This window comes from Pseudorca crassidens, chromosome 11, assembly GCF_039906515.1.
Source record: "Pseudorca crassidens isolate mPseCra1 chromosome 11, mPseCra1.hap1, whole genome shotgun sequence".
Lineage (NCBI taxonomy): Eukaryota > Metazoa > Chordata > Mammalia > Artiodactyla > Delphinidae > Pseudorca > Pseudorca crassidens.
Window position 1 is genome coordinate 58693032 of NC_090306.1, and position 16193 is coordinate 58709224.

Sequence of the window (16193 nt, forward strand, 5' to 3'; positions counted from 1 at the left end):
CCCTCTAAATGTAGACATTTAGACATACAAACTACTGTCTAAATGTCTCTTATACCTAGAAGGTGTGCAAAAAACCATTTAGCCTTTACGTTTAGGTTGAAAAATATGATCACTATTATCCATATTTTTGCAATGTTTTTCCTTTCCATTATGTACCTGGAATCCAATAAACTATAAATTAATGCCACCAAATGTGAAATTCTAAGTGTGATGTGGGTATTTCAGAACTCTATACCCAAATAAACCATCATAGGAAAAATAATTCATTGATGTTTAAGAAACAGAAGCTTAAAAAAAAACAACTCTAGAAAAAAAAAAGAATCAGAATTGGCAATTCAGTTATGCTTAACAGACATAGACTGAATACCTTCCCCCATACTTAAAGACCATGGGCCCTGCAGTCAAGGGAACCTGTGGACCCAACCTCTCACCTGCACTTTGCCTGCTCCTGGATTAGCTTAAAATTCCAGGCACCTGACTTTTTAAACACATAGTCATGCCTCACTTGGATATTTCCATTAGACAGGGATTAGAGATGTCTTAACAATCTAGAGATTGCCCAGATATAAGATTTTCTTTCCTGCAAAAATTTTAAAACATGGGATGGCAGATAGGCACAAAGCATAGAACAGGGAGGGCTCGAGGAAGGAGCAAGGAGTGATTTTCCAGGCTTCTCTCCTGCACCCACATTTAGGCTGAGGGTACTAGATGTTTCCATTTCCAGGGGATGGTCCCAGCGTTCATTAAAGCTCTGATTTTAGATTATAGGTAATAGTTTACTACAAAGCCAGCCAGTAGCAGAATAAGGTGTCGGAGGAGGGCGAGGGGAACAAAGACCCCACTTCCAAACGATGTGAATATTTGTGGAGCAGGGGAATGGCAGAGAGCCCCGCCCAGGGACCTCTGGTCTCATCCCTCCCAATGAATAACAAGGATTGGATGTCAGGTGTGCGCACACTGCCGATTAGGAGCCTGTGTGAATGACACCCGGGACTGGGGCTTCTACAGTTCCACACGCTGATGTGTGTACAAACAAGAACCTGGATAAACCAGGAAAACACCTGCTAGTCTTACTAAAATAAGAAAAGTTAGAAGCTCAGAAATGTCTCCCTCACTCTGAAAAAGCATGAACAGCAGGTGACAAAGGTTTATCAAGGGCGGCGGGTGCTCTTTCCGTCGGCTCCCCCGTGTGACTCCCCAGCAATCAGGGAGGGGAGGCGGGCAGCAGGCATGAAACAGGGACAGAGAAAAGTGACACGGAGATGCTCACTCCAGTCTTACTCTAAGAGTTTGCTACGCTTTCACACGGTGAACGAGCCCAAATCTTCTAATCAAACGGGGCTGGAACAACTGGGAATCCATCCAAACAAAAATTAATTTGAGATAGATCACAGATCTATATGTAAAATGGAAAACAGTAAAAACAGAACGTTCCAAAGGCAGTGGAGGGGGTCAAGGAGGCAGAGCCATAGCTGGGAAAGGCTCACTGCTCAGGCTCTGATGCCAGCCCAGAGGACCAACAGAAACCTGCATTCCCTTCCTGGTCAACACACTAACAAACATGCCTTCTGCAGAGGTTAGCAAAAGAAAGGCCGCCCACAAAGCACTTAGCGTAGCCCATGCTCAGTAAGTGTTGGTTACTGTTACTCTTTTCTCGTCGGCGAGTACTGTATGGAGGGGAACTTGCCAGCCTGATCGATGCAGCATCGTGAGGACATGAGCTCATGACAACCTTGTCATGAGAACAAGAGGAATAGCATACAAAACCAGAGGAGGTTTGACTTCATTCTCTTGTAACAATTCTCACCTGAAAATGGACTGTTTCAAGTAGATTTTGCTCCCCTCAGTGTGCTTCATGCATTCCGGATGTAGCCAGGCTAATTAGCCTGGACCTTCGGCACCAGCCAAAGTCACCCACCTTCGCGATTCCGAAGATACACAGTAGCCAAAAATGTTTCACCTGAATCCCGCAAACCTTTAGATTTAACTTCCAGTTTGAAGTAAATAGAGGGATGAGAGGCACAAAATCGATGATATCATAAGGAAGGAAACAATCCAATCTGAGGGACGTTCTGCAGGACACACAGTGGATCAACGTCCTCGCTTAAGTCTAGCGTCATGAAAAGATTCTTTATATGCTAGATTAAAGGAGATTCAAGGGATATGTCAACCACATATGATGCATAATCTTGGACAGAATTTTGAATGGACACTTTGGGGGACATTTTGAGGACAACTGGAGAAACTAGAACATGGGATATAAGGTAAAGATAGGATAAACATTTACTGACATGAAAGGGTAGCTTGTATTAACTGAAAAATGTTACAAAGAGCAAATTAGCATTGCTCATTTGGTGCAACTGCACACACAAAAATATCTGGAAGGATAAATGATAAGGAATCGACAGTCCTAATTTGTAGAAGGTCAGTATACAATGTTTTCTTTTTGTTTGTATTTCTTCTAAGATGTACGTATGTTGATTTTGTAATAATAACAGGTTATTTTTAATTTAATAAAGACCCAATTCTAAAAGAAGGCATCACGAAGTAGGTGAAAATTCATGGGGGGAAAATGGTGTGTGTGATCAACATAACTGGGTCTTCCTGATGGTGCTGAGGTGGGGTCCAGGGAAAAGAGGAAACATTTAAAAAATATCGTGGTCAATTCTGTCCACCACACTACTCGGTACACATATGACCCCTGCTGGGTTTCTCCACGTGAGATCCACAAACTCCTAGAAGATCCATGGACCCTGAGATCAGCATTCAAAGTTTGTGCCAGAATAGCAAGGAATCCAACCAAAGAAGGTTAAGAACTACTGCCCCCAAATGTTATCTATGTTGCTTTCTAATAGTGGGTTCTTGAAAATGCTCTTTCAATTCCAAAAGGTCTAAGAGAAGAAGGATGAGTAGGGTGATTAAACCTTCTAATCCAAGTGACCCTTTGGCTCCTGGGTTACGCCATCACTTTCCCCAGCTCCTAGTGGCTCCAGGAGGACAGAACATACAAGATCTAAATTCAGGATAATAAGTTTCTCAATGGCCCCCAGAGCCGCCAGATACTGCTACCAGCTGGGACACACAGGGGATAGCAGGACTTCAGGTTCCCACACCCGAAACACACTGGGACTTTTCCCTCTGAGTCACCTCAGTCCTTAGCATTCCTCAAAGAATCACAGTGAATGACAGAGCCCGATTTGATGGGATACATTAACTACATGGAAGGCAAGATGTCAGAAATTTGGGAAAGTACAAGTGAATTCAGGGGTGAGTGAGAGGAAGGACCCTTGCTTTTCTTTGGAAGTTTCAACTGAGAGGATTAACTTCTAAGCATCAGGCTGCAACCTCTGAAATGCCAGGAATTCAATAAATAAACTACTGGAGTCAGTGTCTCATTAAAAATGGATCCCACAGGACCTCGATCAATTGACTAGATAGCAAAAGAGAAAGGAAGTCTGGGCTGCTGTCTGTCATGAATAGTTGTTTTGTTTAAAAACAACTATGGTCAAACTCCCAGCAATATCAAGCCTTTTCGAGCAAAGGCCATTATGCTTAAAAAAGTAATTTCCATCCACCCCCAAATCAGGTTCAAAGACCAACCACTCTCTCAGAGGCAAGTGTTTGCATCTGAGCTCTAGTGACAAGAAGTCCCCTGGCTCGGCAGGACCAGGGCGGGTTGAGCAGCGTGCCTAGGAAGGGCAGAATGTGTGTGTGTCATGCGGGGTGGAGCCTGTTCCTAGAAAGCTTGGGGTTGGGGAGGGTTAAGCCGGGACAGGAAGCCCAGCGTTCGAGCAGTGCACGCCACCCACGCTACTGCAGACCTGGAAGTGTCGTAGCAAGTCAGCAGGTTATACTTATAGGAATATTCCTGTTCTTTGACATTCCTTAAAGTTAAGTGTGTTTGATATTCCTACGTCAATTTTCTTTACTGTCAAGACTGGGCACTATCTTTCCCTCCCATTGTATTGCCCAGTTGTGTGGGGTTCTGGGGAACAGAAGACCCTGCGGTTGTCATATTCTCAAAATACTCTGAGGAAGAAAGGTGAGAAATGGCGAGGAGCATCTTCAAATGCCTGGCAAGAATGGCTGGGCAGGCAGGTGTGGTAAAGGGTATTTTGCAAAATATAAAATAAGTAACATAAACAAAACAAAATAAAAAGAGAGTTGATCCCCAGTAAGTTGGAAAAGAGGCAAGACATCATGATGGAATTTAAGGGTTTGTTGAATGATGGGGATGACAGAGCCCTAAGCTTGATGGTCTAAACCAGGGGTCCCCCAACCCTGGGCCGAGGACTGGCACCGGTCCGCAGCCCGTTAGGAGCCGGGCCGCACAGCAGGAGGTGAGCGGCGGGCAAGCGAGCAAAGCTTCATCTGTATTTACAGCCGCTCCCCATCGCTCGCATTACTGCCTGAGCTCCACCTCCTGTCAGCATTATGGTGAGTTGTGTAATTATTTCATTATATATTACAATGTAATAATAATAGAAATAAAGTGCACAATAAATGTAATGCGCTTGAATCATCCCGAAACCATTCCCCACCTCCTTCCAGTCTGTGGAATAACTGTCTTCCATGAAACCGGTCCCTGGTGCCAGAAAGGTTGGGGACCGCTGCTCTAAACTTAAGCATTGGAAACGCTAAGTGTCAGATTAAGAGAAAGCGACAAAAGCATTCAAAAAGCCAGCTCCTAGGAGTCTGGATAGCTAGTTGGGATCTGATTGTTTTAGTTCAAATAGAATATTGCTCCTCTGCTGGGTCACCTCGATGCTGAGCAGGAGATGGGGAAAACCAACACAGGCAGGAGTTCGGGGACTTGCCGGCAGTCCAGAGCTGGGGCACTGTTGTTCTTCCAGACCCCAAACAAAAAAAGTTCCAGTTACCTGCACAGGGCACTGGGTAAACAACCAGATGGCTGTGCTGGTTTTTGGAACCTGGTTCCTTCAATCCTCTCAGAAGGCCTCACCAGAAGACCTTTCCTGATTCTTTGCTACAGTGTCTGCTGCTTCCTTTGCATTTAGACAGAGCACAAGAGACCAAGGGGAAGCTTCTCTGGTGACATGTCAGATATTCAAGCCATATACATACCTCATCTCCATGCATATTTGCCACGTATTTGAATTCTGGAATCCCGATTCTGTGTTCATTTGGAAAGCGTCCCACAATAAGAACCCACAGGTTTCTGCCTTTACAGGGAAGAAGAGTATAGAAAAATGAGTTGTCTTTTGAAATGACGAAGGAACTCTGGGAGAATAGAACAGTGAACAAATGATGCTGCTTCTCCCACCTGACGAATGTTTCACAACCACCTCAGTTCATGTAACTAACGCTTCCTTGCTTAAAACACTTTTAGTTTCCAAAACCCTTTCAATTTAGCACGAATATTTAAGTTCTTATTCTAGAATGTGACTTTTTTAAATCGAAGACTTATTAGGCTATGTAGATCTTATTTTTCCAAAATGTTTCTATAGTTTGCTCTGAGTTTCTGGTGCTTTATAGAAGCGATCTTGCTAGTTCACACAATTACACAAAATTATTACTGATAGTCGATAGGGAGGGTGCCGTAACTCAGTGCAAGGAACGTGAAGAAAGCAACACCAAGAAAATATGTGACTCAGAAGGGAGACTGTTTTTACAGTAAATCCTGAGTCTTGTCATATTCAAATGCTCATGTAACACAGCCCCCCAGCAATGAGTGTCCTTGATGGGCATGAGTCCTGCCACGTAAGCCGGGAAGCACAAGCCATCCTAACAATGCCTCAAGGGAAACTTCCAAGTCCTAACTCTGCCATAAATGGTGTGATTTGGGCAAGGGAGGACAGAGACTCAAGATCGTTGAACATCTGCTCTGGGCAGATGTTACCATTGCATCTCTGGTTCACGTTACCTGAGGCAATCCCTTGTCCTGACCCAGGGAGATGGATTTTTAACCGGACTTTACAAATGAAAACACTGACCTTCAAAAAATATTAAATAAACTGCTTATGATCACACAGCCAGTAAGAGGCTGTGATTTGAGCCCCACAGCCAAGACCTGAATCCTGGCCTATGTGACTCAACTCTAGGGCTTCTGCCACTAACGAAAACTGCCTGTCTCTCAAGAAGGTTGGTGTCCTAATCTCTAAAATGAAGAGGTTTCTTTCGATTCTAAAATCATCTGGCTCTTTTAATACAAACACTTTAAAATTAGAGATTGGGTAACTATTTGATATCTAGCACCTAGATACAAAGTTCACATATCTGTGACAGCTAAGCCTTCTGTGGAATTCAAGTACCCAGGAAAGGAGTTTAACAGCAGCTCGTGGGCTAACGTTGAGCGGATTTCTGCAGAATTTCAGGTGTAGCTCCTTCAACCTGGGGCGGGGGTCCAATGGGCTGGGGAATACCCAGTTGCCATAAGGAATCCAGGGAGAAGCAGATACTGGACTTGTCTTTTTCATCATTTATTGTTTTTTTAGAACGGTTTTTGTTGGGTTTTTAAAATAAATTTATTTTATTTATTTTATTTTTGGCTGTGTTGGGATTTGGCCGCCGCACGCAGGCTTTTTCCCAGCTGCAGTGAGTGGGGGCTACCCCTCGCTGCGGCGCGCGGGCCTCTCACTGCGGTGGCCCCTCCCACTGCAGAGCACAGGCTCTGTGCGCACAGGCCTCAGCAGTTGTGGCACGTGGGCTCAGTAGTTGTGACGCATGGGCTTAGTTGTTCTGTGGCATGTGGGATCTGCCTGGACCAGGGCTCGAACCTGTGTCCCCTGCATTGGCAGGTGGATTCTCAACCACTGCGTCACCAGGGAAGCCCTCACCATTTATTCTTAATTTATTCTAACAATTATAGGGAAATTCGTCTTGACAGGGTGATGCTTTAAATTTAGTAACTGCAGAAATTGTCAGAAAACACCCCCAAAAGGCAGTCTATCTGATTGGTGCCACCTGTTCAGTGCAGCACGCTCACATCATTCATTTACACATCCATTTATTTAGTACCACTATATCCAGGCATTTAACCAGGTGATTAGACCGTACAAATAAGTCACACTCTACGCCCAGTGAGTTTCTGGTCTAGTGGAGAACAGCAGCGTGCAAACATCATTTCACTACCCTGTGACATATACGACCTTAGAGTGTGTATAAGGTACTGCTGTGGCTGTAGAATAAACGAGGAACTTTTTCCAAGGAGTGGGATCACATAAAGCTTTACAGATGCAGGGGTTTAGAGCTGCCTTCTAAACCGAGTTCTGAAGAATGACTCCGAGTGAGTCACGTGATTTCCTGCCAGAACCGCTGCACCAACCAGAACCTTTCATCCCCCAATAGTACCAATTCTCATGTCATCTAGGGCTTCAAATCTACCAAGTTAATATCTTCACGTGAAGCAAGGGAGAGGTTTTTCTGAGCTTTTTTTCTATTAATCCTGGCTCTTTAGTTTCCTACTGGGGAATTCTTTTCTGTAGCTATTAATGCTTTTAAACCTAGAATAACCACAGATTTGTACAGACTATGGCCTAGTTCCCTCACAGACAAGGGAAAAAATTCAGCATCATCTCAACATAATGTTTACTAGTTGTTATATTTCTAACTCTGCATTTGCAACAGCTGACCTGTAAGATAAAGGATAGTGTAAGACAAGAAAAACCTGACTCGACATGGGTATCCAATATTATTTGGTTTAAGGAAGGAGGGAAATCAAAATAAAACCTAAGTGAAGAAGAACTTGGGTGGTAACTCAATCTCAATTTTGGCTCGAACGGCCCCTAAGTAAACCGCAAGATGAGAAACTTCCCTTGAATAACCTCCATGGCACGAAGTCTGAGAATGAAATCCTGGAGATATTCACCAGGAATGACAAGCCTCTTGAAGTTTTTTAACCAGCCTCTGCAACGAACACTGATCTCTGGCTTAGACCAGAGTAAATGCACAAAGGACAAACTATTGACTTTTCACAGCTTGATTGCCAAGGTGAGGGTAATCTAAATAAGATTTTTTTCTGCCAAGGTTGGACAGGCTGCCTTTATTCCTCAAAGTTCCTGCTAATACCAGGTGTGCTCAAGAGTTCTGAAATGCTCGGCCACTTTCTCTTCACTACAAAGTAAACAAAACCTGGATGCCAGGATTTCAGTATCTATATCCAGGAACCCACTCAGAGCTTGACACAAAGCCCAGGGATGTGACATGGTGCCCAACTGAGTTTGCTTGTAGGACCAGGAAAAGTCTTACAATTCAGAAGGCTTCACAAATATCCACGAGGCAAGGAAACAATGCTCTACGCGTTCAGGAGAAAGTAGAAGGAGAAGCTTGGTAAATGCAGTACAGCTTCAACAGGTAGAAATGCGGGGAGTGTCATTCCCACATCAGAATTGCCAGGATCCTTGGAAAAGCACCAATCCCTGATCCCCATCTCCTAAATCAAAGTCTAGGGGGAGGGCCCCAAACCTGCACTTAACAGGCTCCCTTGGTGATTCTGAGGCCCATTGAAGTTTGAAAGCTGCTGATCTTGAGGCAGTGAATATCCAGATAGATTTGGGAGGCAGTGGATCTTGAGGCAAAATCATCTCATTTTCCATATAATCATGAACATGTTTCTATATTAACAAATAGACTTTGACTACATTCTTTATAAATGGCTGCTTAGTATTTTATTACACAAATGCAGCACCATTTATTCAACCAATGTTCCATCGTTAGGTGTCCAACTCTAAGTAATTTTATGTAAATTACAGCATGTCCACTCAAATTACGTACAGAATTTATAATGTAAAAATACTTTATCATGTGAAAGAAATCAGAATGCATAATTATTTAACTACAACCGTATAAAACAGACTGTTCAGTAAAAAAATACCATGGAAGAAAACAGATCCAAAGCATATAAAGCCTTAAATGAAATAATGGGTGAGTCCCTACAAGAACTGAAAACTGCACGTTGTCAGTAATAAGGGGCTAAGTGATAGGATGATAAAGCCAAGTACTTTTTTTTCCCCTCATTTTTCCATCTTTCCAATTTTTAAAAAGTAAAATACCAAATCTTATCATTTATTAAGTTCAGAGACCGTGCCGGGCACTACGCTGCGCACTTTATAATACTTGATCTTTACAATACCTCTGTGTGGTGGGTGATATCCACAATTCATTGATTTAAGTGGAAGAACCAGGGTTCAAACTCAGGTCTGTCTGATTCCAATATCTGTGTTCTTCTGATGACGCCAGGCTGCCTCAATCTCCCTGAAAGTACTAGGTAGTCCAGGGCCAACCCCACCCTGGGTGGAAAGTTCCCCGGCAGTTCCTTCAGCATGGCGCTGCCATAATTTGCGGCTGGAGCAAGTTCCAGGCTACTACCTGGCTTTGACGATTGAGCCAGAGCAAGACACCCGAATCGAGGGCTACCCTACAGGGACGGTCCATACTGAGTGTTGGCATAACGACCCCATCAGACTCTCTCTACTTCCAGAGTTTCAGCGGGACATGCCCAGAGAGAAGCGGAGATGCTGCGTGGGTGGCCCGGTCCCAGGAGCAGAGCTGCAGTGTCGATGAGGCTGGTTGTATTCATTATCCCACCCACCAGGCTCTGATCTCCAGGGAGATGGATCAGTTGTTTCCTAGACTTCCATATTTCTCTTTGTGTCCTTACAATTACCCTTGGACCTAAGTCAAACCTTGGGAGAGCTTTCTCAATGCATGAGTTTGTGACCTCGTACATAGTGGGAATAACAACTCCATTGGCAAGGCTGATGTAAGGCTGGCGAATTCCTCCTGCCTTCTCTAAAAAGAAGCCAATGATCTGACACCAAAACTTCAGTCTCACTTAGGTATGCTCCCATTACCACACACACAAGAAGCTGAACACAGCACGCAAAGCCCTATTTCAAATAATGTCCCAGAAGAGCTGAAAAACTGCAATGACTGCAGTCAGGTTAAACACTCAGTCTCCAAAGTCATGTGTCCTTGGGCTTGGAGGTGGAGGAAGAGGTTCCTGCTAAGTGGCTCACGACAAAAACAAAACAGACGCAAACAAAACAGGGACAAAAGTCTCCAGTTTGGCTGTGCTTGCATGGTAGTAGAACTCACAGCTCAGACATTTTACATATATTCACTTAGCCCTGAAACCACAGTGGTAGGCACAAAGATTATCCTTTCACACAGGTGGATGCCATCTTAGGGAAGCTCATAAGGCCATGGTTCTCAACGTGTAGTCCCAGGACCACCATCATCAGTGTCACCTGGGAACTTGTTAGAAATGCACATTCTCAGGCTCCACCCCTAGGTGGTGAGTCAGAGACTCTCAGGGGGAGAACCAGCAGTTTGTGTCTTAACAAGCTCTCCAGGGGATCTTCACGCACGCTAAAGTTTGAGAACCAAAGTAACAAGGCATGGTGCAGGACAGTCTATTCAGAGCCAGCTCTGTTCTTAACCACTATGCAGCACTGCTTCAGTCACCTAAGAGATGGAAAATATCAGAGAAATGTGAACCTGTGTCCCAAGCTTGCCATGTCCCATTTCTGGTGTTGAGATTTTTTCTGTCTCCCCTTGGGAGAATTGGAAAAGGAAGGAGGAGGTTGACAGGATCCTATGAGGATGGTTTGAGAAGTTAAAGCTATCATCTGCTCCCTTTGGTATGCAAATCTCAAATTGGTTTGCCAACTGATGTACCAGTTTGTCCCTGAACTGCTCTCTATTCAAAAACTACAGGCAAGGCAGTCCCGCCCATCAGGAACCTTGCACAAGGCTCTTAGATAGCCTCATCCACCAGAGGGCAGACAGCAGAAGCAAGAAGAACTACAATCCTGCAGCCTGTGTGGAACAAAAACCACATTCACTGAAAGACAGACAAGATGAAAAGGCAGAGGGCTATGGACCAGATAAAGGAAAAAGATAAAACCCGAGAAAAACAACTAAATGAAGTTTAGATAGGCAATCTTCCAGAAAAGAATTCAGAATAATGATAGTGAAGATGATCCAGCACCTCGGAGAAAGAATGGAGGCAAAGATCGAGAAGATGCAAGAAATGTTTAACAAAGATCTAGAAGAATTAAAGAACAAACAAACAGAGATGAACAATACAATAACTGAAATGAAAAAAAACACTAGAAGGAATCAATAGCAGAATAACTGAGGCAGAAGGACGGATAAGTGACCTGGAAGACAGAATGGTGGAATTCACTGCTGCAGAACAGAATAAAGAAAAAAGGATGAAAAGAAATGAAGACAGCCTAAGAGACGTCTGGGACAACATTAAACGCAACAACATTCACATTATAGGGGTCCCAGAAGGAGAAGAGAGAGAGAAAGGACCTAAGAAAATATTTGAAGAGATTACAGTCGAAAACTTCCCTAACGTGGGAAAGGAAATAGCCACCCAAGGGCAGGAAATGCAGAGAGTCCCAAACAGGATAAACCCAAGGAGAAACACACCGAGACACATAGTAATCAAACTGGCAAAAATTAAAGACAAAGAAAAATTATTGAAAGCAGCAACGGAAAGACGACAAATAACATACAAGGGAACTCCCTTAAGGTTAACAGCTGATTTCTCAGCAGAAACTCTACAAGCCAAGAGGGAGTGGCATGATATACTTAAAGTGATGAAAGGAAGAAGCTACAACCAAGATTACTCTACCCGGCAAGGATCTCATTCAGATTCAATGGAGAAATCAAAAACCTTACAAACAAGCAAAAGCTAAGAGAATTCAGCACCACCAAACCAGCTCGACAACAAATGCTAAAGGAACTTCTCTAAGTGGGAAACACGAGAAGAAAAGGAGGTACAAAAACAAACCCAAAACAATTAAGAAAATTGTCATAGGAATATACGTATCGATAATTACCTCAAATGTGAATGGATTAAATGCTCCAACCAAAAGACACAGGCTTGCTGAATGGATACAAAAACAAGACCCATCTATATGCTGTCTACAAGAGACCCACTTCAGACCTAGGGACACATACAGACTGAAAGTGAGGGGATGGAAAAAGATATTCCATGCAAATGGAAATCAAAAGAAAGCTGGAGTAGCAATACTCCTATCAGATAAAATAGACTTTAAAATAAAGAATGTTACAAGAGACAAGGAAGGACACTACATAATGGTCAAGGGATCAACAATCTAACATATAAGTATATATGCAATTTAAATTGCATAAATATAACAATATAAATATATATGCCTCCAACATAGGAGCACCTCAATACATAAGGCAACTGCTAACAGTTATAAAAGAGGAAATCGACAGTAACAAAATAATAGTGGGGGACTTTAACACCTCACTTACACCAATGGACAGATCATCCAAAGAGAACATTAATAAGGAAACACAAGGTTTAAATGACACGATAGACCAGACAGATTTAATTGATATTTATAGAACATTCCATCCAACACCAGCAGATTATACTTTCTTCTCAAATGCACACAGAACATTCTCCAGGATAGATCATATCTTGGGTCACAAATCAAGCCTCAGTAAATTTAAGAAAATTGAAATCATATCAAGCATCTTTTCTGACCACAGTACTATGAGATTAGAAATCAATTACAGGGGAAAAAACATAAAAAACAAAAACACATGGAGGCTAAACAATACATTACTAAATAACCAAGAGATCACTGAAGAAATCAAAGCAGAAATCAAAAAATACCTAGAGACAAATGACAATGAAAACACGATGATCCAAAACCTATGGGATGCAGCAAAAGCAGTTCTAAGAGGGAAGTTTATAGCTATACAAGCCTACCTCAAGAAACAGGAAGAATCTCAAATAAACAAATCCAATATTACACCTAAAGGAACTAGAGAAAGAAGAACAAACAAAACCCAAAGTTAGCAGAAGGAAAGAAATCGTCAAGATCAGAGCAGAAATAAATGAAATAGAATCAAAGAAAACAATAGCAAAGATCAATAAAACTAAAAGCTGGTTCTTTGAGAAGATAAACAAAACTGATAAACCATTAGCCACACTCATCAAGAAAAAGAAGTAGAGGACTCAAATCAATAAAATTAGAAATGAAAAAGGAGAAGTTAACAACAGACACCACAGAAATACAAAGCATCCAAAGAGATTACTACAAGCAATTCTATGGCAATAAAATGGACAACCTGGAAGAAATGGACAAATTCTTAGAAAGGTATGACCTTCCAAGACAGAACCAGGAAGAAATAGAAAACATGAACAGACCAATCACAAGTAATGAAATTGAAAATGTGATTAAAAATCTTCCAACAAACAAAAGTCCAGCACCAGATGGCTTCACAGGTGAATTATATCAAACATTTAGAGAAGAGCTAACACCCACCCTTCTCAACCTCTTCCAAAAAATCACAGAGGAAGGAACACTCCCAAACTCATTTTATGAGGCCACCATCACCCTGATACCAAAACCAGACAAAGATACTACAAAAAAAGAAAATTACAGAGCAATATCATGGATGAATATAGAGGGAAAAATCCTCAACAAAATACTAGCAAACAGAATCCAACAATACATTAAAAGGATCATACACCATGACCAAGTGGGGTTTAACCCAGGGATGCAAGGATTCTTCAATATATGCAAATCAATCAATGTGATACAGCATATTAAAAAATTGAAGAATAAAAACCGTATGATCATCTCAATAGATGCAGAAAAAGCTTTTGACAAAATTCAACACCCATTTATGACAAAAACTCTCCAGAAAGTGGGCACAGAGGGAACCTACTTCAACATAATAAAGGCCATATATAACAAACCCACAGAAAACATCATTCTCAATGGTGAAAAACTGAAAGCATTTCCTCTAAGATCAGGAACAGGACAAGGATGTCCACTCTCACCACTATTATTCAACATAGTTTTGGAAGTCTTAGCCATGGCAATCAGAAAAGAAAAAGAAATAAAAGGAATACAAATAGGAAAAGAAGAAGTAAAACTGTCACTGTTTGCAGATGACATGATACTATAAATAGAGAATCCTAAAGATGCCACCAGAAAACTACTAGAGCTAATCAATGAATTTGGTAAAGTTGCAGGATACAAAATTAATGCACAGAAATCCCTTGCATTCCTATACATTAATGATGAAAAATCTGAAAGAGAAATTAAGGAAACACTCCCATTTACCACTACAACAAAAAGAATAAAATACCTAGAAATAAACCTACCTAGGGAGACAAAAGACCTGTATGCAGAAAACTATAAGACACTGATGAAAGAAATTAAAGATGATACCAGCACATGGAGAGATAGACCACGTTCTTGGATTGGAAGAATCAATGTTGTGAAAATGACTATACTACCCAAAGTAATCTACAGATTCAATGCAATCCCTATCAAATTACCAATGGCATTTTTTTACAGAACTACAACAAAAAATCTTAAAATATGTATGCAGACGCAAAAGACCCTGAGGGTCTTGAAAGAAAAAATAGAGCTGGAGGAATCAGACTCCCTGAGTTAGGACTATACTACAAAGCTACAGTAATCAACACAATATGGTACTGGCACAAGAACAGAAATATAGATCAATGGAACAGGATAGAAAGTCCAGAGATAAACCCACGCACCTATGGTCAACCAATCTATGACAAAGGAGGCGAGGAGGTACAATGGAGAAAATACAGTCTCTTCAATAAGTGGTGCTGGGAAAGCTGGACAGCTACATGTAAAATAATGAAATCAGAACACTCCCTAACACCATACACAAAAATAAACTCAAAATGGATTAGAGACCTAAATGTAAGACTGGACACTATAAAACTCTTAGAGGAAAACAAAGGAAGAACATTCTTTGACATAAATCACAGCAAGATCTTTTTTGATCCATCTCCTAGAGTAACGGAAATAAAAACAAAAATAAACAAATGAGACCTAATGAAACTTCAAAGCTTTTGCACAGCAAAGGAAACCATAAACAAGACGAAAAGACAACCCTCAGAATGGAGAAAATATTTGTAAACGAATCATCGGACAAAGTATTAATCTCCAAAATACATAAACAGCTCATGCAGCTCAATATTAAAAAAACAAACAACCCAATCCAAAAATGGGCAGAAGACCTAAATAGACATTTCTCCAAAGAAGACATACAGATGGCCAAGAAGCACATGAAAAGCTGCTCAACATCACTAATTATCAGAGAAATGCAAATCAAAACTACAATGAGGGGCTTCCCTGGTGGCAGTGGATAAGAATCTGCCTGCCAATGCAGGGGACACAGGTTCAATCCCTGGTCCGGGAAGATCCCACATGCCACAGAGCAATTAAGCCCGTGTGCCACAACTACTGAGCCTGCGCTCTAGAGCCTGCGAGCCACAACTACTGAAGCCCACATGCCACAACTACTGAAGACTGCGTGCCTAGAGCCCGTGCTCTGCAACAAGAGAAGCCAGAGAAGCCTGCGCACCGCAACAAAGAGTAGCCCCTGCTCGATGCAACTAGAGAAAGCCTGCACACAGCAACGAAGACCCAACACAGCCGGAAAAAAAAAAAAAATACAATGAGGTATCACCTCACACCAGTTAGAATGGGCATCATCAGAAAATCTACAAACAACAAATGCAGGAGAGGGTGTGGAGAAAAGGGAACCCTCTTGCACTGTTGGTGGGAATGTAAATTGATGCAGCCACTATGGAGAACAGTATGGAGGTTCCTTAAAAAAATAAAAATAGAATTAGCATATGACCCAGCAATCCCACTACTGGGCATATACACAGAGGAAACCATAATTCAAAAAGACACATGCACCCCAATGTTCACTGCAGCACTATTTACAATACCCAAGTCATGGAAGCAACCTAAATGCCCATCGACAGACGAATGGATAAAGAAGATGTGGCACATGTATACAGTGGAATATTACTCAGCCATAAAAAGGAACGAAATTGGGTCATTTGTAGAGACGTGGATGCATCTAGAGACTGTCATACAGAGTGAAGTAAATCAGAAAGAGAAAAACAAATGTCATACATTAACGCGTATATGTGGAACCTAGAAAATGGTACAGATGAACCAGTTTGCAGAGCAGAAATTGAGACATAGAAGTAGAGAAAAAACGTATGGACACCAAGGGGGGAAAGGAGCGGGGTGGTGGTGGGGGTGGTGGTGTGATGAATTGGGAGATTTGGATCGACATGTACACCCTGATGTGTATAAAATGGATGACTAATAAGAACCTGCTGTATAAAAAGATAAATTAAATTAAATTTAAAAAATATGGGGGCTTCCCTG

At 41.9% G+C, this 16193-nt stretch overlaps 1 protein-coding gene across 3 annotated transcripts in view; it reads right to left on the reverse strand.

Moving 5' to 3' along the window:
* CPM (carboxypeptidase M) overlaps nt 1-16193 on the reverse strand; it is a 134540-nt gene that overhangs the window by 86302 nt on the left and 32045 nt on the right. For 2 of the 3 annotated variants that reach the window (XM_067697285.1, XM_067697284.1), the window contains exon 3: nt 5086-5183. In XM_067697285.1, coding sequence (XP_067553386.1) covers nt 5086-5183 — 98 coding nt within the window. Of the gene's footprint in view, nt 1-1807; nt 2139-5085; nt 5184-16193 lie in introns of all 3 variants that reach the window. The other variant, XM_067697286.1, reaches the window with a different exon arrangement.